Source organism: Lynx rufus, unplaced genomic scaffold (assembly GCF_022079265.1).
Source record: "Lynx rufus isolate CCGP_SWC_20201006 ecotype Redwood Valley unplaced genomic scaffold, mLynRuf1.p SCAF_25, whole genome shotgun sequence".
Lineage (NCBI taxonomy): Eukaryota > Metazoa > Chordata > Mammalia > Carnivora > Felidae > Lynx > Lynx rufus.
The window spans coordinates 18,556,892-18,584,569 of NW_025814840.1; the positions used below are offsets into that span (position 1 = coordinate 18,556,892).

The 27,678-nt window shown below is 39.6% G+C and overlaps 1 protein-coding gene across 1 annotated transcript in view; it reads left to right on the forward strand.

Annotated features, from left to right (window-relative positions):
- Nucleotides 1-27,678, forward strand: part of NUP133 (nucleoporin 133) — a 54,158-nt gene that overhangs the window by 3,240 nt on the left and 23,240 nt on the right. The window contains exons 3-14 of the mRNA XM_047088699.1: nucleotides 1,669-1,772; nucleotides 3,364-3,471; nucleotides 5,107-5,241; nucleotides 5,867-6,037; nucleotides 7,682-7,837; nucleotides 8,146-8,216; nucleotides 14,045-14,192; nucleotides 15,747-15,894; nucleotides 17,045-17,202; nucleotides 20,767-20,858; nucleotides 22,468-22,631; nucleotides 23,892-23,986. Coding sequence (XP_046944655.1) covers nucleotides 1,669-1,772; nucleotides 3,364-3,471; nucleotides 5,107-5,241; nucleotides 5,867-6,037; nucleotides 7,682-7,837; nucleotides 8,146-8,216; nucleotides 14,045-14,192; nucleotides 15,747-15,894; nucleotides 17,045-17,202; nucleotides 20,767-20,858; nucleotides 22,468-22,631; nucleotides 23,892-23,986 — 1,550 coding nt within the window. The remainder of the gene's footprint in view (nucleotides 1-1,668; nucleotides 1,773-3,363; nucleotides 3,472-5,106; nucleotides 5,242-5,866; nucleotides 6,038-7,681; nucleotides 7,838-8,145; nucleotides 8,217-14,044; nucleotides 14,193-15,746; nucleotides 15,895-17,044; nucleotides 17,203-20,766; nucleotides 20,859-22,467; nucleotides 22,632-23,891; nucleotides 23,987-27,678) is intronic.

The window sequence follows — 27,678 nt, forward strand, 5'->3', positions numbered from 1 at the left end:
TCAAGTCTTACCTCCATTTCTGGATCCTTTGTAGTATCCCAGAGGCTATATGTACACATTTATGTTATCAGTGTAAAGTACCTTCAGAAGATTCTGTTGGCAGAGAATTGGAGTGGGAGTTTGGAAGATGCAGTCACGCAAGCGTCAGAAAGGCAACAGTAAGGATAAGGGGTTGGGTGACTGGCAGAACAAAGTTCACAGCATCCTCCATGATCTGCCCAAGTCATTTTTATTTATGATTCAATTCTAGATTTCTATGATTTTGTTGGAACGTTGTTTTTCAAACTGTAGGTAGTGACTGAAATCAGTTTAGTGGTTCATGGCCAGCACTTAAAAAAATTGAAAGCAAAACATCAGAGTGCATTTTATGTCATAATGTTACATAAGTTTTGTGTGTTTTACTTAAATTACGTGTGAACGCATCATGATATAAAATATATTTCATATTGTGAATGATGGTCAGATAAGTTTAAAGTACTCCATTCTAGAAGCAATATTTCTCATCAACTTGAACTACGTATCTTGCCTGTGAGTCCTTGGGAACTCAGGTACAGAGGTTTTCAGACAACTAAACTTCCACTGTAACCTCCATCATGTACTTTTCTTGTTTTAATTATATATAGCATGTATTATATTTTTCTTTAGTCCTCTAAAAATTTCAGCTCAAATAGTTTTTAAGCCTTTTAACATACTCCTGGTTCATGCCACCAGACTGTTTATAACAAATAGTACACAGCCTCAGAGGAGAGAGTCCCTCAAAATCAGGATGTGTAAACTTAAGGGTGTGTAAACTTGAAGAACTTTTCCGAATATGGAAACCTACCAAGTGCTGTGTGTTAACTCAGGGACCTCACAGGTTTACCAGTAGAGTATTTGGAGCTGCTATATTGCTTTCAGGAAATGAAAATATTGAACAGATATTCTAATTCAGCAAAAGCCCACACTTAGCCTAGGCATGATTTAGTATTTTACCTTGTAGATTATTGATGCCTTTTATTTTGCCCTTCTACCCTGCTTTAGGCAAAGAGCAGAGCTCAAATTAATTAAGTTTCCAGGGCTAACACACTTAACTGAGGTTTACCACCACCAGTATGACAGCAATATACTAATTTAGTTTTGTCACTTACTATGGAATGCAACCCTTGATGTCTACGTATAATGAAGTGATTTATCAAACTTTTAAAGAAGGTATTTGAAACTCATGTTCTTTTGAAGGAATAATTTTTTCTTGAAATTCTTTATATATTTAATGAGAGAGATTATTATTTGCATTGCTGTATCAAAATAAAATTATGAATGTTACTAAATATTGTAGAAAGTAAGATACTTGTTTATGGCCAATATTAAAAGATAGTAAACCTAAGGCCAAAATATACCTTTGCCTTCAGATACATTTCTTAAAGTGGTTATCAAAGTTAAATGGCTCTCTTGTTTCGGATATTAATAACTCTAACTCTTGAATTACTCAAGGGCATTTTTTTGATATGAATGAATCTTTTTTATCTGTGGTAATTACTTTTTTTTTTAATAAAGAATGTATCCATAAAGAAGATCTTGGTATAAGGAATTTTAACAGTTTTTCTTTTCTGTTTCTTTTTTTTTTTGTTATAGTTTTTCTTACTCGTTCTTTGAGGTTAAATATGTAAGTTATGTACTTTTTTTTTTTAGTTGATGATCAGCTGACTGTTCACATAGATGAAGGTGGATGGGCTTGTCTGGTCTGCAAAGAGAAACTCATTATTTGGAAGATTGCTCTGTCACCTATTACTAAGGTAATGGCTCTTGAGAGAGCTAGAAGGAGAAGAGGAAAGGATTGCCAGTTGGCTCTTAATTTTTACTCTAAATTTTTAGAGTTGTTGGAGGACACGATCTGAATTTACTCATTAGATTTGCATTTTCGTAGTGGTATGAATTACAGAGCATACATTCACATTTTTATGTTGGGAAAAAAAGTTGCTCCCCTTTCATAATTTTAAATAGGATCCGTGTTATTAAAATTTTTAGTGAGTGTTATGAATGCCATACCGGTCTGCCTAATGAAGTTTAAGAATAAATGCTGCCCACATTAGCTAATGAACTGAGCTTATTTCTTTTTTTAATTTTTTTCTTTTGAGAGAGAGAGTGAGGGAGAATCTTAAGCAGGCTCCATGCTGAGTGCTGAGCTCAATCCCACGTGATTGATGCTGGGCTCAGTCCCATGACCCTGGTGTCATGATCTGTGCTGATATCAAGAGTCGGATGCCTTGGGGCGCCTGGGTGGCGCAGTCGGTTAAGCGTCCGACTTCAGCCAGGTCACGATCTCGCGGTCCGTGAGTTCGAGCCCCACGTCGGGCTCTGGGCTGATGGCTCAGAGCCTGGAGCCTGCTTCCGATTCTGTGTCTCCCTCTCTCTCTGCGCCTCCCCCGTTCATGCTCTGTCTCTCTCTGTCCCAAAAATAAATAAACGTTGAAAAAAAAAAATTAAAAAAAAAAAAAAAAAAAGAGTCAGATGCCTAACTGACTGAGCCACCCAGGCGCCCCTGAGGTTATATATTTCTAAGATAGGACTATGATTCACTGAATCTACTGAATGGTGTTTAATGGGAAAAAAATGATGCCAATTTTAGCAATCGCTAGTTTAACTTTCAGTTGTCGGTTTCTCACATGGGGTTATCATTTGCGTTTCTAGGAACTTATCCTCAGCAACCTATTTTCCTGTCTGTTCCAGATGAGGCATACTCTCTTGCAACCACTCACTGGTCACTGTTACTGGGCCATTGTTCTGTTGGACCTGGGGATTCTTGCTTACTTAAACTCTTCATGTCTGCTGGCCTCTGTACTTCTGCCTAGAAGATAGTATTTGTAGTTAAGAGCATAGGTGAGGGAAAGTTCTTGGGGCCATGAAGAGTTAGCAGAAGGAGCCTGATAATTTGGCTGAGGCTAAGAAATATTTTCTAGACACCTTGGTATAATTAATTGCTCTGTAGTCATGCTGATTTTAGATGTCAAATAAATCAAGACTAGACTGGGAAAATTCCATAGGAAGCCTGCATACTTCTTTAAGGGAAGTATGACTTCTCTTAAGTCTTGCAGACTTTTTTTAGTCTAGAAAGATACTGGGCTAGTTGATGTTCAGAGTCTGGTCTAGCTCTTAAGTTTTTCTGATTCTATATCTCTTAAAATATTTTGTTGTAAAATGACTGAAGGGCCTGATGAAAACCTGATCAAAAAGATGTGAGAAAAAAGTACGTTTGTAGAATGGTATTTCCAGCAATGACTCAGATTCTGAAATGTACAGGGAAGGGAAATCGTGAAGTCGGGGTGCATATGCAAAGAATCGGATTTGATGTGAAAGATTTTTTTTTTGTTTGGGTTTGTTCTTTAGTTATCTGTTTGCAAAGAGCTTCAGCTGCCACCAAGTGACTTCCACTGGAGTGCTGACTTGGTGGCTCTCTCTTATTCTGCTACCTCAGGTGAAGCACATTCTACTCAGGTAGGTGACTTAAATGCTTGATGTGTGTGTGTGTGTATTTTTTTTTTTTTAATTTAAATAAGGGAAGTTGTAACATTGGAGGAATTCTCCAATCAACATTATCCAAGTTGATTCAGTGACATAACTGTAAAGCTACAGGAATCAAGATACTAGTATTGGCAAAGAGGTAGACACCTAAGGGCAACTGAACGGAATAGGGAGTGCAGATACAGATCAACAAAGAGGTGCCTCTTTGGTCTTTAACAGAGCTGCAGTAGCAATTCAGTGAAGTCAGGGTAGTCTTTGCAGTAAATGGTGCTGGGACCATTGGGCATCCTTATGCAAAAAACAAAACAAAAAAACACCTCATACCGTATACAAAGGTTAACTCAAAATGGATCATAGGTCTAGATGTAAAATGTTTAGAAGAAAACAGGAGAAAATCATCATGACGTGGCGTTAGACAAAGAGTTTTGGGAAATCACCGAAAGCATGATTCATAAAAGAAAAAAATAGATGTCGGACTTCATCAAAATTAGAAACTTGGTGTCAGAGACACTGACAAGAAAATGAAGAGACAAGCTACAGACTGGGAGAGAATCTTTCCAAGTTATATATCCAACAGAGGACTTATATCTAGAATGTAAAACAAACTCTGAAAGCTTAATAAGAAAACAAACAACCCAATTTAAAAACAGGGCACAGGACTTGAACAGACACTTTATCAAAGAGGATGTAAGGATGTCACAGAGATGTTCACGTCATTAGTCATTAGAGAAATGCAAATCAAAACTAGAGTGAGGTATCACAGTACTACCTATTACAGTGGCTGAAATACAAAGTACTTGAACTGGCAAGTGCTGACAAGGATGTAGAGCAACTGGAAATTGTACATTGCTGGTGGGAATGCAAAATGGTACAGCTACTTGACTTTCACTTTCTAGTAGTTAAAATACACTTGCTGTTTTGACCCAACAATTCCATTCTTGGCTGTTTACCTCAGAGAAATTAAAACTTACGTTTACACGAAAAACAGTACATGAATGTTACAGTATTCATATCACATTATTTATGATAGCCAAAGGTGGAAACAACCCAAATGTCCTTTAGCGAGTGAATGAATAAACGAATGGTTTCATCCATAGAATGGAATAGTACTCAGCAGTAAAAAGGAATGAACTCTTGATACAAGTGACAACCTGGATGTATCTCAGAGACATGCTGAGTGAGATCAACTAGTGCTTAAAGGTTACATTCTGTATGGTTTCATTTGCTGGACATTCTCAGAAAGATGAAACTATGATGATGGAAATAGTGGTTGCCAGGGTTAGGATAGGGGAAAGGTCTGATCATAAAGGGATAGATAGCACTAGGGAGTTTTGGGTGTTAATGGAACTGTGCTGTATTCTTATTGTGGTGGTAGTTATGTGGATCTTTGCGTGTGTTAAAATTTATAGAACTGCACAACAAAAGGAAAAGAAAGTCAATTTTATAGTGTGATAATTTTTAAAATACAAAAAAAGAGGTGGTTTTTTTCCCCCTAATTTCTATTAAATAATAAATTGCCCTGTTTTCTTTTTATCAGTGTCACCAAATTGCTAGCTTTAGGGTCCTTCTTTTTACTGTGATTGCTGAGTGTTATGATCTTGTTTCAAGGCTGTGGCTGTCATGGTTGCCACCAGAGAAGGATCCATCCGCTATTGGCCAAGCCTTGCCAGTGAAGACATCTACACAGAGACCTTCGTGGATTTAGGAGGTGATAAGACTTACAGTTTCCTAACAGCAGTGCAGGTATACAATAGATATTCTTTTATATGTATTGGAAAGCTGTAATTTGACTTGGAAGTGAGATGTGAACAACTAAAAATACAGGGTTTTGAATAGACCATTCAGGCCAGAGAGGAATTCAGGAGCCAAGAGAAGAATGTAAGGGTCTAGGATTTGAACAGTTGGACAAAGGAAGGCCCTTCTCCTAGGACTCTGAAATACCAGTATCAGATAGTAGCCAGCGGTATTCATTTCTTTCAGAAATATTTTCTGATGGTGACTTTGAAGCCCTTAGACGTTATGGAGTCTGGTTTGCTAAAATACACTCTGTAGGTCGACCAAAGAATAAAATGTGGTACTTGATTTGTTGAACCTGTAATGTGATGAACCTGTAATTTAAAAATCAGAATTCAGACACTCAATGAAAAAAACAGAATTGCAACTGAAGGTTTCCTATGTAGAATTAGTAGTATTATGTGAATGGATTCATAAGTAAATCATTTTCATAAAGTTTTCTTTTTTTATTCTTTTAAGTCTGTTTTAAGGGAGATGCTAGATCATTTATCTCTGTATCAAAGCATTTTTTGTTAATGTTCTTCATCTTAGTTATAGAAGCTTACTTAACGAATTTCACAATATTTGTTCATAGGGAGAAAGTTTTATTTTGTCCTCATCGGGAAGCCAGCTGATTCGACTGATACCTGAAAGTTTAGGAAAGATTCATCAACATATCCTGCCTCAAGGACAAGGCATGCTTTCAGGAATTGGTCGGAAGGTTTCTTCTCTTTTGGGAATTTTGTCTCCAAGTACTGATCTCATCGTAAGTTGATGAAATGACGTTTTATGAGCCTGTTTCTTCATGAAATCATTAAGTTGGAAGTTTCCTATGAAGTTGATATTGCCTCCGTATGAACACTAGTGTATATGAAATAAAACCTTTGATCTTTTCAATGATGCATATTTATTGTGATCAAATGAGATGCCATACTAACCCTCTCACACTGTGTAACTGTAATATTCTTAAATAAATCATATGGATTCTTTTGAATCTTCGAATTAAAACTGTTTTGTAAAATTATAAATGTGCTTAAGGACCAGTTTTGCTTTTTAGACTTAACCAAAAGTGTGTTCACTCCCATTACTGCAGCTGTTTGTGTGGATGCCTCAAATCTGGGTCTGTTGGTTGGGCTTGTGCCTCAGGCTCTGGACTAGTGAAGGGAGGCGGATGGGAGCTCACACTTATGGAGCATGTACCCTCTGCTGGGTGCTCTGTATTCGTTATCTCAAGTAACAGTTACAATCACCTATGAGGTAGAGAGCTTTCTCCCCAGTTTGCCAATGAGAATACGGCCTCAGGGATGTCATGTAAACTGCCTGAGGTTATGGAATGACTCCGTGCCCAGGCACGTTAGAATGGAAAGCACATTTTCTTTCTACTGTGCTCTTTCCTTCTAATTTCAGGTTGCTCTCATCATCTGCTTTCTTGATGCTCTTTGAACCTAAAACCTGACCTGTCTGAAAACAAATGGCCCATATTCCTTTTTCTCTCCCATTTTCTACACCAAAAGTGTATATAAAACTTACTTCTCTTTTGACCTGTTTATTTCTGTCCATGACCCTGTTTTTTCAGTGACCCAGGTATAAACCTTGATTGTGTGTGTGTGTGTGTGTGTCTCTGTCTCCTTCTTACTTACCAGATACTGTAGATTTGATTTCTGTCATGTCTCATTTTCATCCCTGTCTTCTGCTTCCATTGTTATGCCCTAATCTATACTCTTGATAAATTTCCCCTAAGCTCTTGGTGCCAGTTCCATTCACTCACCGTCAGCCTCCTTACCTATTAGTGGCCAGAATCATGGTGACAAGAGAAACGGAGAAAATTAGGGCTTCAGCTCAAAACAGCCGTGTGCCCACCTTAAAAAAAAAAACAAAACACGTACTTCATAACCAAGTGTATACTTGAAAAGGCAAAATAATCTGCCTACATGTAACTAACTATACACATCCCTGCCACATTCACTTTCCTGTAACACAGCTCTTGAGTTCAAAAGCCATTGAGAATATCTCCCTTGCTTACTAGGTTTACAAACTCATATTCCCGACTCTCTGCCATGTGTCCCTCATGTTTCATTTGAGCATTATTTCTACTTGTAACATTGAGCATTATTTCCAATGTAACAGGACTACTGGTTGCTCTTTGAAAGACCTTATAACTTTCCTAACTCCCAACTGTGCTCTTTGTGGGCTGTCTGCTTTTATATTTCTGCCTATGAAAATCTGACCTGGCTTTCAAGGTCCATTTTAGGATCACTCCTTTCTTTGAATCCTAAATGAGGAATTCTGCTAAGATTACTAATAGAATACTCACAAAATATATAAAATTTAGATTTCAGAAAAATAGTTCATTAACATTAGAACTAAAAAAAATATCTATAAACTTAACCTTTTTCTTCTCTCCATACAGCTTTCAAGTGTCCTTTGGGATAGAGACAGAGCAAGTTTTTATAGCCTGACAAGTTCAAACATCGGTAAATGGGAATTAGATGATTCTTCAGAAAAACAAGCACATAGTTGGGATATAAACAGAGCTCTGAAGGAAAACATTACTGATGCTATTTGGGTAAGGAACAATAATATTCATTTCTGTAATTCACATTTATGGTTATATGAGAATGCTAGTTTCTCTCATTATTTAGATGACATTGCAATGCACTGTTTTTAGCCATCAGATAAACAGAGAGGGCGCATTCAATCTCTAGAAATGGTGGAACTCACTGATTTACCTAATAATTTTTAAAATGCATCCATTATTTTTATTTAATAACTATTTGAACCGTAGTTCAAATTATTTTAGTAGGTGCTGGGAATACAAAGTTGAAAAGAAATCCTTACACTCCAGGAACTTACGTTATTGATGTTTTCACATAGGGATCTGAGAGTAACTACGAAGCTATTAAAGAGGGGGTCAACATTCGGTACTTGGATTTGAAGCAGAACTGGTAAGCAGTTAGTTTGTCTCATAAAGAATATAGATTGTTGTTTGGGAAAATAATGTTTATTATAAAATGATGAGCAGTCTTGCTATTTGTTCTTCTAATGCTAATCCTTTCATACTGTTATACCTCACTCAATGATTTTATGTTCTTTATCTAGAGATGCTGGTTCATTTGACAAATGTAGGCAGTTCTCAGCCTTCAGCTGTGTGTTCTTATATTACTTGCCTGCCCTAGTTCAAGACTCATCTTTCCTGCTCTCATGGCTGGAGCTTCTCTTTCTTCGTGCTAAGAAATGCCCTCCCTGCTGCTGTGGGTGCTCCGTGCTGTCCTCCTTCTCTTCTCAGTGGAGATACCAGGCATACTTGTCCACATCTTTTGCTTTAGTAAGCCTGTGTTTGTGGCTGTATTGGAGAAAGGAAGGTGGGGTGAGGTTTTGTCTTGGCAATACACGTTAGAACTCAGAGTTTATAGTCCCGGTGAATTTCCTCTTAGAAACAAGGCTCTAAGTGGTGCTTAAGATCCCAGGTTAGTCTGATAAAGTTAATATATCCTGTCTTACTTAGTTTTAATACCAAAGGTCATATGGAACTTAAAAATCATTCGTAACATGGCTTCCATGAGAAAGTTCGTAATCAGTGCGAGTGTATGACTTGGAATCCTTCAAAACACAACTTACCAGAAGTTAAAGGCAGTTTTTATGTGTTTTAGGGTAATTTAATTTAGTAGAACAAATTCTTATTTCTTGGAAGGATATTATAGTTTTGCTGTATCATTTTTCTCTCTCAGGCTCTTGAGAATGTCAGTAAGATCCTTCTTTATAGTTTCTGAAAACCTTATATAAACTATTAAAGAGGTATAAACAATAGTATATACTGAATTCTCATGTATGGTTTAATTAAATATAGTTTATCTGTTTTCCTTTATCTTTACCAGACTTTCAGAGATTTAGAACTGCTGGTAGGACGCAACCCACATGGGCATACGATGCAGACATTTTTCCACATACACTTTTCAGAATGGAGACGTGGGCTGAAAACAGAAAAGAGAAACATACTTAGGAATTGCTGTACTGGGCCAAACCCCAAGCTCCTTTCCCCCATTTTTGTCATGCTAACAAGATGCTTGTGGGGTTTGCAAGACACGGCTCTTGTTCTCCTTCTGGACCCTCTAGTGATCCATATGGAGTGTCCGTGTCTGCATATGTTTCTTCACTTAAGAATAGTGTTTGTTGAGGCACCTGGGTGGCTCAGTCGGTTAAGTGTCTGACTTCGGCTCAGGTCATGATCTCACGGTTTGTGAGTTCGAGCCCCCTGTAGGGCTCTGTGCTGACAGCTCAGAGCCTGGAGCCTGCTTCGGATTCTGTGTGTCCCTCTCTCTGCCCCTCCCCCGCTCACGCTCTCTCTCTTTTTCTCTCTCAAAAATAAATAAAAACATCAAAAAAACTTAAAAAAAAAAAAAAAAGAATAGTGTTTGCCTTCCCAATGCTTATGGATGCTCCTTGATCTGTTGCTCATTTTGGCCAGGTTTGCAACCGAGGCTTATATTTTCAGTGAGCAGGCTTATAAGTTCTTTTACTAGATTATTACTGATACAACTCAGATTCATTTTATTTTATTTTATTTTATTTATTTTATTTTATTTTATTTTATTTTATTTTATTTTATTTATTTTATATTTTTTAAGCTAATTTATTTTTGAGAGAGAGGCACAAGTTGGGGAGGGGCAGAGAGAGAGGGAGACACAGAATCTGTAACAGGCTCCAGGCTCTGAGCTGTCAGCACAGAGCCCAGTGCGGCGCTCGAACTCACAAACCATGAGATCATGACCTGAGCCGAAGTCGGACCCTTAACTGATTGAGCCACCTAGGCTCCCCTCAGATAGCTTCATTTCATTCCATTCCATTCCATTCCATTCCATTCATTTTAATTTTTTTTTTAATGTTTATCTTTGAGAGAGAGAGAGAGAGAGACACAGAATGCGAGTGGGAGAGTAGCAGAGAGAGGGAGACACAGAATCAAAGCAGGCTCCAGGCCCTGAGCTGTCAGCCCAGAGCCCAACGTGGGGCTCAAACTCATGAACCGAACCACAAGATCATGATTTCAGCCAAAGTCGGATGCTTAACTGACTGAGCCACCTAGGCGCCCCTCAGATAGCTTCATTCTAGATATGAAGTTGGATTTTTTAAATCATAAATGTATTATGTATATACTCACATAAAAATTTGTTAAATTTTTGCTGGTTTGCAAAATTTTCATTATCTATTGTTCTGTCATCTCTACTACCTAAAACAGCTTCATGTTTTTTAGAATGTGACAGTGTTTTTCTAAAGATGTCAAACCTAGCCTAGCACCACTCTCTAAGGAATTCTGTTAGATGTGTCTCCATGACTCAGTGGGCGCTCCTTATCACTCGATGTAGTCTTTATTTTATTTTTATTTATTTATTTTTTAATGTTAATTTTTAGAGAGAAGGAGAGGTGGAGAGAGAGGGAAAGAGAGAATCCCAAGCAGGTTCCACACTGTCAGTGCAGAGCCCAACATGGGGCTCGAACTCACGAACTGTGAGATCATGACATGAGCAGAAACCAAGAGTTCGACACTTAACTGACTGAACCACTGAGGTGCCCTGATGCAGTCTTTAAAGTAACTTCAACGTAGAGTCTTATCGGTGTAACCAACTGTACCTCCGTCCTTGGTATTTTTAAGACTGCATTCTCCAGGAGCTCGCTCGGTTCCTTTTTCGTGTTGTGTTTTGGCAATACTTTTCATCTCTGTGACTTGTTTATCGTATAACTGAAAGTTTGTACTTCTTAGCCCGCTTTATTTCACCCATTCCCTCACCCACCTCCCTTCTGGGGAGTCTTCTTTTGTTTTTGTTCATTTGTTTTGTTTTTAAGATTCCACATGTAAGTGAAATTGTATGGTATTTGTCTTTCTGTGTCTGACTTATTTCACTTAGCATGATACCCTCTAGTTCCATTCATGTTGTCACAGATGGCAGGATCTCATTCTTTTTTATGGCTGGGTAATATTCCGTCTTCTTTATCCATTCATTTGTTAATGGGCACTGGGGTTGATTCCATATCTCAGCTGTTGTAAACAATGCTGAATTAAACATAGGGGTGGGGCGCCTAGGTGGCTCAGTCAGTTAAGCATCCGACTTTGGCTTAGGTCATGATCTCACGGTTCGTGGGTTCGAGCCCCACATCGGGCTCGCTGCTGTCAGCACAGAGCCCGCTTCAGATCCTTTGTCCTCCTTTCTCTCTGCCCCTCCCCTGCTTGCTCTCTCTCTCTCTCTGTCTCAAAGTAAAATAAACATAGGGGTGCATATATTTTTTGAATTAGGGTTTCGTTTTGTTTGGATAAATACGCAATAGTGGAATTATTGGATCATATAGTATTTCAATTTTTAATTTTTCAGGAAACTTCTATACTATTTTCCATAGTGGCTGCACCAGGTTTGCATTCCCACCAACAGAGTTTGAGGGCTCCTTTTTCTCCACATCCTCACCAACACTTGTTAATGCTTGTCTTTTTGATTTTAGCCATTCTGATAGGTGTAAGGTGTTATCTCATTGTGGTTTTGATATGCATTTCCCTGATGATTACTAATGTTGAACATCTTTTTATATGGCTGTTGGCCATCTGTATGTCTTCTTTAGAAAAATGTCTATTCAGGGGCACTTGGGTGGCTCAGTTGGTTAAGCATCCAACTTTGGCTCACGTCATGATCTCATGGTTCGTGGGTTCGAGCCCTGTGTTGGGCTCTGTGCTGAAAGCTTGGAGCCTAGAGCCTGCTTCGGATTCTGTGTCTCCCTCTCTCTCTGCCTCTCTCCCTCCCACACTGTGTCTTCCTCAAAAATAAATAATAAACATTTAAAAAAATGTCTATTCAGGGCCTCTACCCATTTTTAAATTGGGTTTTTGGGTTTTTGGTGTTGAGTTGTATGTCTCCACATATTTTAGGTATTGACCCTTTATCCGATATATTATTTGCAAAATTCCATTCAGTGAGTTGCCTTTTTGTTTTGTTGATCATTTCTTTTATCATGCAAAAGCTTTTTATTTTGTTGTAGCCTCAATAACTTTATTTTGCTTTTGTTTCCCTTCCCTGAAGAGGCATACTCATAAATATGTTGCTAAAGCTGCTGCCCGAGAGATTACTGCCTGTTTTCTTTTAGGAGTTTTATGATTTCAGGTCTCACATTTGGGTCGTTAATCCATTAGTTCCTTTTTATGCGTAACATTCTTCTATGTCCTGTATTAGCTCTCCAGGTCATTGCCCGTATGTTACAAATTTGGACCAATATTTTTAGATTTCTTTCAAGAGTCCAAGTAGAAGTGATAAAGGTTCAGGAATTGGGTGAAGAAAACAGTGGAAAAGGAGTAAGAGCCACGTTAGGACTGCTTGGTTTGGAGTGGTGTGTCACTGAGTCCCTGGCTCCCACTTTCTTGGTTTTTACGTTTGGTTCCCCACCCCCCCTCCCCACCCTCCGTTTCTTGTTTTTAGTTGTCAGTAGAGGGCGCTTACCACCCTGTTAATATTTCTGAGACTTGAATGGAAGTGGCTAATAATTAACACTACTCAAAGTTCCGGAGGGGTTAAGGGTAGAGACCATTTAATTCTTTTTGAGGGCAACAATTTTGATAGACTTGAGAGGAACATAGAAGCTTTAAGAGAGGAAAAGGTTTGTCTTCACATGGAGATTTCTGTCACTGACTATTAAAAACCAAATGTTCTTCTGGACCAAAGTAAACTTCAAAGAACAGATTAGGCCAGGGTTTGGCAACCTTTTCTGTGAAGGGCCCCAGACTGGCTATTTTAGGCTTTGGGGGCCATTGTGGCCTTCACTGCAATTATTGTACTCAATCAGTGATAGCACAAAAGCATCCATGGACAGTATAGAAATAGGTGGACCTGGCTGTATTCCAGTAAAACTTCATTTATAAAAACTCACTTGGGCACAGTGAGGCTTGAGGGTTATGCTTTGCCAACCCCTGAATTTGATGATTTGATATTTTTTTAAATTTTTTTGTAATGTTTATTTTTGAGAGAGAGAGACAGCGTAAGCGGGGGAGGGACAGAAAGAGAGGGAGACACAGAATCCGAAGCAGGCTCCAGGCTCTGAGCTGTCAGCACAAAGCCTGACACAGGGCTCGAACTCAAAGACCGTGAGATCATGACCTGAGCTGGAAGTCGGACGCTTAACCGACTGACCCACCCAGATGCCCCAATTTGATGTTTTCTTAAGTCAGATTTATTGAGCTTATTTTATATACAGTAAAATTCACCCATTTTAGTGTATAATTCAATGAGTTTTGACAAATGCACACTCATTTGGGATAGAGTCAAGAAGAGGAGTAGTTCCGTCACCCCAAAAATTCCTTTGTGCCCCTTTGTAATCAACTCCTCCTCTTCTTTCAGCCCCTGGCAACTATTGATGTGTTTTCAGTCCCTGGAGTTTTACCTTTTTCAGAATGCCATATAAGTGGGATTATATAGTATAGAGCCTTTTGAGACTGGCATAATGCATTTGACATTCATTCAGTAGTTTCTTCCTTTTTACTGCTGAGTATTGGCACACTGTGTAGAATTACCAGGGCTCATCAGTTCAGCAGCTGAAGGATCTTGAGCTTCCGGTTTTAGGCAGTTACGAATAAAGCTACTCTGCCTATTGGCACACAGGTTTTTGTGTGAACTTAAGTTTCTGTTTATCTTGGGTAAATATCTAGGAGTGGGATTCCTAGGTCATATGGTCAATGTATATTTAACTATATGAGAAGACAAGCTGTTTTCCAAAGAGCTATAGATCTTTCTTTCTCATTGATTAGTGATGGGCTCCTGATTTTGGCAGCTGCATGGCACCCAGCGGACAGTCCATGTCTCATCTATTACTCTCTGATAACAGTAGAAGATAATGGCCACCAAATGTCTGATGTAGTAACTGTAGAAGTCACTCAGTATAATCCACCTTTTCAGGTAAGATTTCTATCATAAATTAAATTACAGATGACAGTAACATCAGAGTAACTCAACTCATTCGAGTTGTTTGTCTTAACCATTGCAGGGTCAAATCTTTTTAGGAGATTGATCTGCGGGGCTTGGAAATATTTTTAAATAGCCAGTGTTTAGGCATTGCATTTTGTTTGCCATCTTAGATTCGTTCCTTTGCGCTACCTTAGCTAAATGAGAGTGGAAGCAGCTGACAGGAAGCAGTTGTTTAATATTGTAAGTATTGTTTAATAATGATACCTTAACAGGGGTGGCTCAGGTGGTTGAGCATCCGACTTCGGCTCAGATTCATGGGTTTGAGCCCCGCGTCAGACTCTGTGCTGACAGCTCAGGGCCTGGAGCCTGCTTCAGATTCTGTGTCTCCCTCTCTCTCTCTGCCCCTCCCCCGCTCATGCTGTCTCTCTCTCAAAAATAAAGATTTAAAAAATTTAAAAAAACAATGATGTCTTAACTGTAAATTCATTTCATTTGACCTTACGTGGTATAGTATCAAATTTTGTTAAATTCTTATTCTTAATATGACTGTAACTAAATACTGTAAGGAAATCATTTAATTTGTTCTTTTATTCCAAATAAACCTCATAGTTCTGATTATGCAGGAAAAACATGCTCATTGTTAAGAGTTTTTAGGCCGTGCAAAAGAGGTATAAAGCAAACAATTTCAGAATGAAATCACAGGATACCCCTTTTAATGTTTTATTTATAAAATTACTTCTTTAATAACAGTATATATTTGCTGATTTCATTTAATTAGGTCGTATTTCTATTTTTGCTTCTGACTTTATGTATGAACAAATCAACTCTATTTTCTTGTGCTTGATATCTTCACAGTGAAGTAAGAGCCTAAATGTTTACCGGGGATCATTTATAAAGTATTTGCCAATTCTAAATCAATAATATAATTAATTTTTTTATGTCTTTTTTTTTAATGTTTATTTTTGTTTTGGGGTTTTTTTTTTCATTTTTTAATTAATAAATTATTTTAAATCCAAGTTAGTTAACATATAGTGTAATAATGGCTTCAGTAGATTTTAGTGACCCATCATTTCCATACTACAGCCGGTGCTCATCCCCATGAGTACCCTCCTTAATGGCCAACACCCATTTAGCCCATCCCCCCCCCCCCAGCAACCCTCAGTTTATTTTCTGTATTTAAGAGTCTCTTACGGTTTAGTTCCCTCTCTGTTATCTTATTTTTGCTTCTCTTCCCCTATGTTCATCTGTTTTGTTTCTTAAATATTTTATTTCTTTTCTCACATTCGTTATAGGCTTTTAGTTAAAATCACCGTGGAATTATTTTCAAAATTAGCTAATTATTTACAGCTCTACAAATGATTTCTCCAATTGATGTTTGTAAACTTATTTTGTAAATCATCCGAAGGGTAGTGTTTAGGTTTTCATAAGGACAATCTGAATTATGTTATCATTTTTATGAGATAGTAAACAAAAATGTAAAGAACAAAATTATACAAACAAGTATTTCTGTTCTAATTCTCATTAAATATAATCTTTCATTTTCAGTCTGAAGACTTGATTATGTGTCGGCTGATGGTCCCAAACTTTTCAAACCAGACTGCTTATCTGTATACTGAGAGTGCCGTCTATGTGTGCTCCACTGGAACTGGGAAGTTTTCTCTTCCTCGGGAAAAAATTGTCTTTAATACACAAGGTATAGTATCAGCTTTAGAAAGGATGATTAACGACTCATTAGTCATTCCTAGCAGTTTTTATTGTCTTTCCATAAGTGTTATTTTAAGCATGATACCTCCAAGTGTTATTGAGACATTCATTCTGTACGATACCAGTGGTAGCTGAAGTCCTAACGCTACTGAAAAACCAAAAGGGTAGTAAATTCCCAAAGTGTTTTGGGCAAAAAATAGTAACATTTTCTCCAGAAGAAGCCAGGAAGGAAAGAACCAATGGTAAGAGAAGTAATTGCTTATTCCTAGTTATAATAACTTATCCTGAGTTGCTGTTCTTTAAGGAAGTTTGTCCAGATCTCTGGATAAGAAGAATCCCAGGTGCTGGACTCATGTAGGGGGACTGGAATGGGGGCGAGGGGAGCCAGCCAAGAGTGGAGGAAAAAAAAAAAACAGCCAAGCAGGTAGTCTCATTAGGAATTTTAATCTAAAGAGATTGGGCATAGTGCAAAATCCAAGTTGGGCAGTAAGATGGAACATAGATTTTCTAGTTTAAACACAAGAGCCTTGACTTTGGGTAGGGAGATTGTTATTAAGGCATTGAGCAAGCGTAGACTTTTTTTCCTTCCCCTTTGGCTTACTTAGTAAGTAAAAATACAGGGCACCTAGGTGGCTCAGTCAGTTGAGCATCTGACTCTTGATATTGGCTCAGGTCATGATCTCTCAGTCGTGGCATCGAGCCCTAGATCAGGCTCCACACTTGGTGTGGAGCCCGCCTGGGATTCTCTCTCTCCCTCTGCCCTTTCCCCCTGCTCACTCGCTCGCTCGCTCTCTCAAATAAAGTTTTTAAAAAGCTGAGTTCTAAGTAGGAATATTGTAAAGGAAAAAATTGTTTTTATTATAGCAAAATGATTTTTTGCTTAAGGTGGTAGATTATATTTATATTTTATTTTTTTAGAGAGAGAGTGTGTGTGGAGGGGAGGGGCAGAGAGAGAGTGAATCTCAAGCAGGCTCTGTGCTGTCAGGGCTCAATCCCACACCCCTGGGATCATGACCTGAGCTGAAAACAAGAGTCAGATACTCAACTGAGCCATCCAGGTGCCCCTAGAGTGGTAGATTTTAGAAAACATTTTTTTTTTTGTTTTGTTACATATTTTTGTATATTTTTCTTTCTTTTAGGAGATAGTATTTTAGGAGCTGGTTCCTGTGGTGGTCTTCCTATTCTTTTTTCTAGAAACAGTGGGTTGGTGTCTATTACATCAAGGGAAAATGCATCCATATTAGCAGAAGACCTTGAAGAATCCCTAGCATCTTCAGTTGCTGGACCCAGTAATGAGGTAATGCAGTTCCATAAGACTTTTTAGTTTTTATTAGAGTATTCCTTTAAAAAAATTGTTTTAATGTTTATTTTTGAGAGACAGAGTGTGAGCAGGGAAGGGGCAGAGAGAGAGGGAGAGACAGAATCCGAAGCAGGCTCCAGGCTCTGAGCTGTCAGCACAGAGCCAGACGCGGGGCTCAAACTCATGAACCACGAGATCATGACCTGAGCCGAAGTCAGACGCTTAACCGACTGAGCCACCCAGGTGCCCCTAGATATTTCCCACAAATGTTTTAGTTGAACAGTTTAAAAGAGTTGTGATGAAACATAATTCTTTTATCTCCCTCATCTCCTCTGTCCTCCTTTCCAGAAGCAACTCCTTTTAGGTCTTTGAGCCGTGTCTTCTGGTGTTTTTTTCCATATTTCTAAGTAACATCGTATGTTGCTATCTCTTAATTTACCAGTTTTAGACATCTCTTGATTTCCTATTATAGAAGTTAAGGATTTAGGGTAACTTACACTCCTTCCTCTGCCTATATTGTCCCAGTATAAATTTTTTTCCTTTAATGACAATGTGAATATTTATGGCTCACTGAGTCAAGTAATGTACTGATTACGTTTCCTTCGTTATTCAATTTTATGTGATTCTTGGAGTTTTTAATGGACTAATTTTGTATTTGCTTTCATTCTTTAGTATCTGGCCCATCTTCTAACAGCCTCCAGCAGCGGTTTAAGTGCCTTTCCATATGGTTTTCCCCATAGTCAAATCTCTAGAAATTCTACGTCTATGATCATCTTGGAATTTTTCTTTTCATTGTCCACAAATCCCCACCAGGATCTGTCCCTGCACCACCCACACCGATTTGCTTTGTGTCCTCTCTGCTCTTTCATCTGCCTTTCCTTCTTCTGGTTTTTCCATCGCCATGCGTTGTAGTCGGAATCACAGATGTTTGGGTGGTTGTGCTTCCTGCTATTGTGGGATTATTTTGAAAGGGAGAGTGGGATACAAACCATCAGTTTTTTTCTGTCTTGAAACATGGAATACCCTGATCTGTAGATTTGTATCATTCTTCTACAGAAGACTAAATTAATATCGTGGGGCAATTTCCATTTGAATAGAATGTGAAATATATAGACTATTTCTGTAATTCGAAATTGGAATGACTTGGTAGTTTCAACGGAAAGTAACAATTTTTTACTTTTATTCTTTTGTAGCCTTGTGGTTTTGTAATACTGCCTTATGTTCTGAAGCTATCTTAGAGCATTCTACTTCTTTAAAATTTTTCTAAATCCCTGTTTAAGCCTGAAATCAACCGTTATTGTTAGTAATATACATTGTGGTGAACTGTGTAAGAGCAAACCTATGAAAAAGGTTGTGTGGCTTATGATGAAACCCCAGATAGTTTTACTCACAATATAATCCCTGAGTTATATATATCTTTTTTAAAAAAAAAAAATTGTATGAGTCGATTCATATTCTCTATTTTTATTTTTATTCCAGGATAGTTAACATAAAGTGTTACGTTAGTTCCAGGTATACAATGTAGTGATTCAGTAATTCTATACATTACTCAGCGCTCCTTATGATAAATGTGCTCTTAATCCCCTTCACCTGTTTTCACCTGTTTTACCCGTCCCCCCACTCACCTCTCCTCTGGTTACCACCAGTTTGTTCTCTGTAGTTGTCGAGTCTATTTTTCACTTTGTCTCCTTTTTTTCTTTGTTCGTTTGTTTTGTTTCCTCCACGTGAGTGAAATCATATGGTATTTGTTTTTCTGACTGAATTCATTTAGCATTATACTTCCTAGATCCATCCATGTTGTTGTAAATTGCAAATATTCATTCATTTTTATGGCTGAGTAATATCCCATTGTGTGTGTGTGTGTGTGTGTGTGTGTGTGTGTGTGTGTATACATCTTCTTTATCCATTCATCTGTTGATGGACACTTGGGCTGCTCCCATAATTTGGCTCTTTTAAGTAATGCTGAACTAAACATAGGAGTTCATATACGTTTTTGAATTAGTGTTTTGTATTCTTTTGGTAAATGTCCAGTAGTGTGATTGCTGGATTGAAGGGTACATCTCCAAGTGTGCGTGTGAGTGGGAGAGGGGCAGAAGGAGAGGCAGATCTTCAGCAGGCTCCACACCCAGTACAGAGCCAGACTCAGGGCTCCATCCCACGAACCGTGAGATCACGACCTGAGCCTAAATTGAGAGTCAGACACTTAACTGAGCCACCCAGGCACTCCAGGGTAGTTGTACTTTTAACTTTTTGAGGAATCTCCATACTATTTTCCACAGTGGCTGCACCAGTTTGCATCCCTACCAACAGGGCACGGGGGTCCCTTTTTTGCCCACATTCTTGCCAACACTTGTCGTTTCTTGTTTTTGATTTTAGCCATTCTGACAGGGGTGAGGTTATATCTCAGTGTGGTTTTGATTAGTATTTCTCTGATGATGAGTGATGTTGAGCATCTTTTCATGCGTCTGTTGGCCATCTGTGTGTCTTTGAAGAAATGTCTGTTCATGTCTTCTGCTCATTTTTTAATTGAGTTGTTTGGTTTTTTGGGTGTTATATCAGTTCTTTATGTACTGTGACTAGTAACCCTTTGTCAGATACGTCATTTGCAAATGTCTTCCATTTAGTAGGTTGTCTTTTAGTTTTGTTGTTTCATTTGTTGTGCAGAAGCTTTTTGAGTTAGTCCCAATAGTTTATTTTTGCTTTTGTTACCTTGGCCTCAGCGTACACATCTAGAGAAATGTGGATGTCAGAGAAATTACTGCCTGTGCTCTCTTCTAGGATTTTTATTGTTTCAGGTCTCACGTTTAGGTCCTTAATCAAATTTTGAGTTTATTTTTGTGTTTAGTGTAAGAAAGTAGTCCAGTTTCATTCTTTTGCATGTAGCTGTCCAGTTTTCCCATCACCATTTGTTAAAGAGACTTTTTCCCATGCATATTCTTGCCTCCTTTGTCAAAGATAAATTGATCATATAATTGTGCGTTTACTTCTGGGCTGTCTGTTCTGTTCCATTGATCTGTGTGCCTGTTTTTGTGCCAGTACCATACTGTTTTGATTACTACAGCTTTGTAATTTTTTTTAATGTTTATTTTTGAGAGAGAGACAGAGTGTGAGCAGGGGAGGGGCAGAGAGAGAGAGGGGTGGGGGGACACAGAATCTGAAGCAGGCTCCAGGCTCCAGGCTTCTAGCTGTCAGCACTGAGCCCAATGCAGGGCTCAAAGCCACTAACTGTGAGATCATGGCCTGAGCTAAAGTTGGACACTCAACCGACTGAGCCACCCAGGCGCCCCTGATTACTACAGCTTTGTAGCATAACTTGATAACTAGGATTGTGATAGTTCCAATATTTTCTTTTCCAAGACTGCTTTGGTTATATATACCATTTGGTCCATTTTATCTTGTTTCAATGTCTTAAGTATATAAACCACTGGTATAAAGTGTATGGTAAACAGTTTGTGCATCTGTGTTGTTGCTGTCATAGGTGGGTCCAGTTCTATTCTAAATTCCAGTAATTTAGAATATTCTGATACCTTTACCTCTAAATTACAGTTTTTTATTTGACAGAGTATGGTTTTTGAGGCTTCTACAAAGAATGAAACCATAGCCCAGGAAGATAAAACTAAAGTGTTAAAAGCTGCTTTTCTGCAATACTGCAGGTATGAAAAGTTTTTTAAATTATGGCTTAGTTGATGTCTGAGCACACATTTTACTGACGTGCGTTCCTTATTTGTTGACTGGTGAGCAAGTTGGAAGAATGCTGCCACCAAGGAGCAGATGTTTTTCTGAGCTTCGGTGCTTTACCAAACTTACTCTGCACTTGGTAGGCACAAGAGGCTTCCAGCTGGTCTAGGAAAAAACATGGTGTGACAAAGCCTCTCCGCTTAATGGATAACAACGTGCTATTAAAAATGGTGATCGTGGGGGGTGCCTGGGTGGCTCAGTCGGCTGAGTGACTTCAGCTCAGGTGACGATCTCGCGGTTTGTGAGTTGGAGCCCCACGTCGGGCTCTGTTCTGACAGCTCAGAGCCTGGAGCGTGCTTCGGGTTCTGTGTCTCCCTCTCTCTCTGCCCCTCCCCTGCTCATGCTCTGTCTCTCTCACTCTCAAAACTAAATAAATATTTAGAAAAAAATTTAAAAAAAAATGGTGATCATGAAAGACCTCTTGCAAACATGTTTTATGTATACTGTGAAGGCAAATAAGTTGCATACAGAGGTTTAGCAATGTTATAAAGAAGTGAGACTTGGCCTATTCATTGGGTTTTGTTCTGTACAAAATCACCCAAGAACTTAGCAGCTTATTTAACACAGCTCATGATTCTGCAGTCTGGCTGTTCAGGGGTTGGGCTCATGTGGACTCGCTGTCTGTGATCAGCTGCCTGCCACCCAGGCTAGACTTGCCCACATTTAGGGTCTCTGGCTGGTCATGTCTCTGCTCGTGTGCCCTCTCATCATCTAGCAGGCTCTCCCCCCTGGGTGTTCTCCTCCTCCCCGTGGCCTCAGTTCTTTCCTAAGATGCAGACATTCCTGCTCATGGGGGTGAGGTGTGCTCTCTCTGCCACCGTGTGCCCTTCCTCATAGTCCCTCGGCCTCGCTGCTCTTCTTCCTTGACTACAGGCCTCTGCTTATCCGTGTCTTCCTCCGGGAGGTTTTCCCTGCCCCTTGGACGGTTTTGGTTTCCCTTCGGTGTGTTCTGTAGCGCTCCCCTTTCCTTGTCACGGGGTACGTGTGACTGCTTGTTTAACTCTCTGGCTCCTTATGACACCGTATCCTTTGTGAAGCCTTGGAGTGTGTTCTCAGTGTCCTGTCCTTCTGCCTCCAGTCCCTGGTGTGTTGTAAGTACTCGACATATATTTGTTGAACTAATAAATGCATAACAGGTGTCTCTCTTTTATTTATGTTTTTAATGTTTGTTTAGAGAGAGAAAGAGATAGCAAGCGGAGAGGAGGAGAGAGAGAGGGAGACAGAGAATCTCAAGCAGGCTCTGCACTGCCAGGGCAGAGCCAGACGTGGGGCTCAAACTCACGACCCATGAGGCCATGACCTGATCCAAAATCAAGAGCCAGACATATAACCGACAGAGCCAGCCAGGCGCCCCTCGTGTCCCTTTTAAAGAAATGTTGCTGACTTTTAATAATGTTGTTTTAACGTTTTAATAACGTTATTAACTTTGGGCTAAAATACGGGAGTTTCCCAATTAATGTTTATGTGGTGAATTTTGAAAATGTTTGCCTCCTTTAATACTTCTATGTTCCCATTTTATTTCAGAAAAGATCTAAGTCATGCTCAAATGATGGTTGATGAGCTCTTTTCCTCCCACTCTGACTTGGATTCTGACTGTGAACTAGACAGAGCTGTTACCCAAATCAGTGTGGACCTGGTGGATGACTACCCGGCCTCAGACCCACGATGGGCTGAGTCTGTCCCTGAGGGTGACAACTTCTACTTTTCATATTACGAGTGATCTGTTTTGAGAATATTCTGGTTCCTTTTTTAAGCATCTCTTGAAGCATGTCTTTTTTAGTTTTTAAATCAGTTATTTATTATGTTTTAAAAGGTTGTAATTTACCTTATAGTAGATTTTGGAAAGGGCTCAGAACAAATCTGCCTAATAAAAACTGAAGGAATATTGGAGCAAATCTTGCTTGTTCTGCCTGAAGCAGATTAGCCCTACTTAGCTTCCTCTCACATTTTATTGCTAAAAAATTGGTAGCATAGGTAAGCATTTGGCATCTGTGTGTGTGTATATGTATATATATATGTATATATGTGTATATATATGTATATATGTGTGTATATATATATACATGTATATGTATATTTTGTATACATATATATTTTTTTTATATACGTATATATTTTTTAAAGTTTATTCATTTATTTTGAAAGAGCGTGCGCAAGCAGGACAGGGGCAGAGAGAGAGAGAATTCCGAGCAGGCTTCACTCTGTCAGTGCAGAGCCTGATGCGGAGCTCAGACTCACGAACTGCCAGATCGTGACCTGACCTGAAGTTGGACACTTAACCGACTGAGCCACGCAGGTGCCCCTTTGACACCTGCTTGTTAGCCCCCAAATTAAATGATAATTCTGGCATAATCACTGTATTTGCCTAATAGAAGGTATACATTTTCCTAAGAGCTGCATTGAGCAAATCTCAGTGTATAGGAGTGGGCGTGTCTTGACATTCGGTCCAGGGTTTTCCTCCCTGCCCTGGGGGACTGTCCCTCTTAGACTTCTACTGCAGCGTCCCAGCAAACTGTCCAAACCTCCATTTCTCTCCCTTATTTCTTACTTAGCAAGTTTGCTAAGCCTTATTAGAGGTTTAGGAAGGAAACGTCAGTGCTTACCTTTTTTCTTTGACTTTATTTTGATCTGTCAAGCTTAGAATGATATAAATGATTAAACTATTGTTAGCTTAATGTTTTTGTGTTTTGAATAAATACACTATGAAATGTATCAAACTCCCAAAATTTCCCTCTAAATTTTTTAAATTCTTGGGTAATGTTACAAATGATTGCATTGAAAGGTTGGTGGTTTCCTTTTGTATAGATTTTTTTTTTGGTTTTATTTTGTATAGATTTTTTTGTATAGATTTTGTATAAGTTTATTTTGTATAGATTTTATTTTAATAGCAGTAGTTATTGTAAACCCAGTATATTATGTGTTTAAATTTTGTTATTGTGTTTCAACAGAAGCACCTGGGTTTAGCAATACATCGCTGATTATTCTTCACCAGCTAGAAGACAAAATGAAAGCCCATTCTTTCCTTATGGACTTTATTCACCAAGTAAGCATCTAGTCGCTGTGAACAGGGATGGCCAGGACCCTGTGTCTTTTGTCAGCTCTAAGGCACTGGGAGATCCTTGCTTATTGTGAGATGTTTCATTGGGTGGGGACATGATCAGTGTTCTCATTTTCTTTGCTGACTTAAAAGTAAGTAATTCCAGGGCTGGTGGGGGTGACGGGGGCAAGGTATTCAAGTATAAATAGTGCATTGAAAACAGGGTGAAAAGAAGAAAAATAGTGTCTTTCAGCAGAAATGTTTCAGTTTTTCTTATCACTTTCTGTGATGTCCCGCTTTTCATTCCGATCTGTTGTGTGCTTTTATGTAAACTTAGGTTTTCACGAATTGACTTTGTGTTGTTAAAAAGAGTGAACCATACTAAGGTGATGACAGATTTTGATACATGGGCTTTTAATTTTGAAGTGCCATTAGAATCAATTCCCTGTTTAAAGTGTTTTCTTTCAGGAGTATTCCCGTTTATATTGGGTCTAAAATTAGAATATTAAAATTTGCTGCTAGACAGAATTGTTAGGCAGAATCATCCACCTCTGCTTTGTTGATCAGTAGTGGCTTCCACGCATATTACATATCCACATGAAGAAATTCAATCCCACTTTTGCTTACTTTTTCCAAAATCAGTAATGCCTTGACATTAAAGAGATTCTGATGCCGTCTCAGTAGAACTTCCTGTGGTGACGGGAATGTTCTGTATCTGTGGTCTTCTGTAGTCACTAGTCACAGGCAGCTGCCGAGCACTTGAAATATGACTGATACAACTGAGGAACTACATTTGTTTTTAATTTAATTTTAATTAACTTAAATTTAAATCACCATTTGGTGGAGAGTGGCTCTCTTATGATTCCAGAAATAGCTTGATTGTTCTTAATTCCACATTCTGCTTCATTATAATGCATGGTTTGGCTCCTGACTACTTTTATTGTCTTGGCAAGAGAACTCCATTTAAGTCGCTCTCTCTCTCTCTCTGTCTCTCTCTCTCTTTTTTTTTTTTTTAGGGGTTTAGGTGGACTGCAGATTAATGGGGAAAATACAACATTTTCTCCTGATATAATTGTTTAGTCAAGTGTACTAATTAACTATGAGTTAACTGTTAGTACCTAACAAACCACCCCCAAATCCTCAACGTGTGGTGGATTAAAACAGTTCTTTAGGGTACCTGGGCGACATTTCTGTTGATTTTGGCCGGTACCGCTCCTTGAACTGCACTTAGGGTAGGCTGGGCTGGAAGGTCCCCAGGCTTCTCTCGCCTGACGGACAGTTGGCCGTCAGTTGGGCCACTTGGTTCTTCTCCACTTAGTCTCCAGTCCTCCTTTCGTCTGGACTGGCTTCCTGTGGTCTCGGGGCAGCACTCACCGGGGATGAACTTAGAAGCTGTGGTCTTGCTCAGGTCTTACCTTAGATGTCACATCGTGTTACTTCCACCAAAGTGACATTGGTCAAAGCAAGTCACCAGGCCAGCCCAGATGAAAAGGATTGAGAAGTGGATTGTACCTCTTGACGGGAGGAGTGGCGGTCACGTGGCAGGAAGGTGTCATACTGGGATGGAAGGAGTTCATGCCTTAACATGCCACACCGAGGACACACTGACTGATCAGAGGGGGAGGGAGCCAGGGGGCAGGAGCAGTTACCGCCTCTTTTGGCGCAGCCTCCCTGGGCTTCAGACTCCTGCTGGAGTCACTGCGCTCTTGGAAGCAGTGTGCATTGCAAGGTAGTGTCTAGCTGGATCTAAAAATCCCATTCCGGCTATGTGTTTATACTTGCGTTACCTTATTAACGCTTATTATTAATTTATATTAATAATCAGGAAAAACGTGTAACCAGATACTTGTATCTAAGGAAATAATCCTGAACATAAGGCTCTCCTCCTCGGGCCAGATTCAACACCAACGAGGCCATATCTCATTCCAAAGGGGAGGAGAATTAGTATCCGGGCCTCAGGACAGTATCTTTGCCTCTGGGTTTCCGGTGTTGAGGGAAGCATATATCCTCACACATAGCGCAGAGAACCTTAGAAGCGGGGAGTTAATGTGCTCCTCTTTGCTGTGTGGCTTGAGTGACGTTACTGTGTCGTTACCACTTCACTGGCCGTGCTGCCGCACTGAGGCAAATAGAAGCAGACGAGCAGAACGCCCTCATGTAAAAACTACATTTGCGGTATTTGTGAGGGAGCCAAGAAGGGAATTCAAATCAGAAAGGACAATGGAACTCTTATTTTAAAATAGCCAGGTGAGCAGGTTGAATAAATTAAGACAGATTGATTCAGTGACCTGTTCCACGGTCACTAAAAATAATGGGTAAAAAGAAAAAAAATGAATATCTAAGTGTGTTGTGAAAAATAAGATGCCATCAAAACAAGGTACAGGGGCCCCTGGGAGGCTCGGTTGGTTAAGCGTCCGACTTCAGCTCATGTCACGATCTCCCCATTCGCGGGTTCGAGCCCCACATCGGGCTCTGTACCGACAGCTCAGAGCCGGGAGCCTGCTTCAGATTCTGTGTCTCCCTCTCTGTCTGCCCCTCCCCCACTTGTACTCTTGTGTGTCTCTCAAAAATAAACATTTTAAAAAAACTAAAAAGCAAAACAAGGTGCTGAACAACATATATAATGTGACTCCTTTGTGTTACAGAAACCAAAATGTCTTCCAGTGTAGAAATGCCACAAAAGCATATAAAGATTTGAAGGAAACAGCTGCAGGTCCAGTAGGGAACGGGCGGGGGACTTGTACCTCTCCACACTATTAAGTTTCCTAACCATGTGCAAGTCAGGCTCTCTGCTTTCACCATGGACAGTGTGGTGGAGAGATTTCCGGAGTGGTGACCCACACCTGCGCTGTTAGCTGAGCCTCAAGGGGAGGAGCGTGTTGGGAAGAGAACCCTTTGTTAAATATTTTGTATTGTTCTCTTCCAGGGGTTAGAGCTTCACGCCCTCTTTCCTGACTTTGCTATTCATTTGGGATGGTAGAGAATGTTCCTGAGAGCCTTGAGGTCCAACCTACAGTATTATCCTTCCTTATGGCCCTGGTTTATCACACCCACTCTCTTTTGGTTGTATTCTCTGAAGGAAGGGTTCTTGTGTGCTGTCCTCTTAGTCGATGTGTCTTTATGTATGATTGCTGTACGTTCTCAGAAGTCAGGGTGTAGCTTTTCTTTAAGCAGTTTAATGAGTGAATTTGGCAGCAAAGTGGCAAGAAATGGTTCTCCAGCCAAGAGAGGTCATGTTCGTCCTCTTGTTGCCCAGGTTCTCTGCTCGCAGAGGCAGGCAGTGAGAGGTGCCGGCAGCACCCTGGACACACAGCATTTCCATGGTCATTCCCAGTGTAGAAACCATCTTCTCTCATTTAGAAAAAGGGAAAGAGCATTTTTACACAGAGAAAAAGGAAAAAGACACGTGAATGTCATCTTTTATCTTTTGTTTTCAGTTGGCTGATGTTGGAGTGTTTGTTCTTGACGTGTGCTTGTTTTTTGTGTTTTTAATGTTTATTTTTGAGAGAGAGAGAGACAGAGACAGAGTGCAAGCACGGGAGGGGCGGACAGAGAGAGGCATAGAATCTGAAACAGGTTCCAGGCTCTGAGCTGTCAGCACAGAGCCTGATGCGGGGCTCAAACTCCGGATCGGCGAGATCATGACCTGAACTGAAGTCCGATGCTTAACTGACTGAGCCACCCAGGCACCCCTTGAC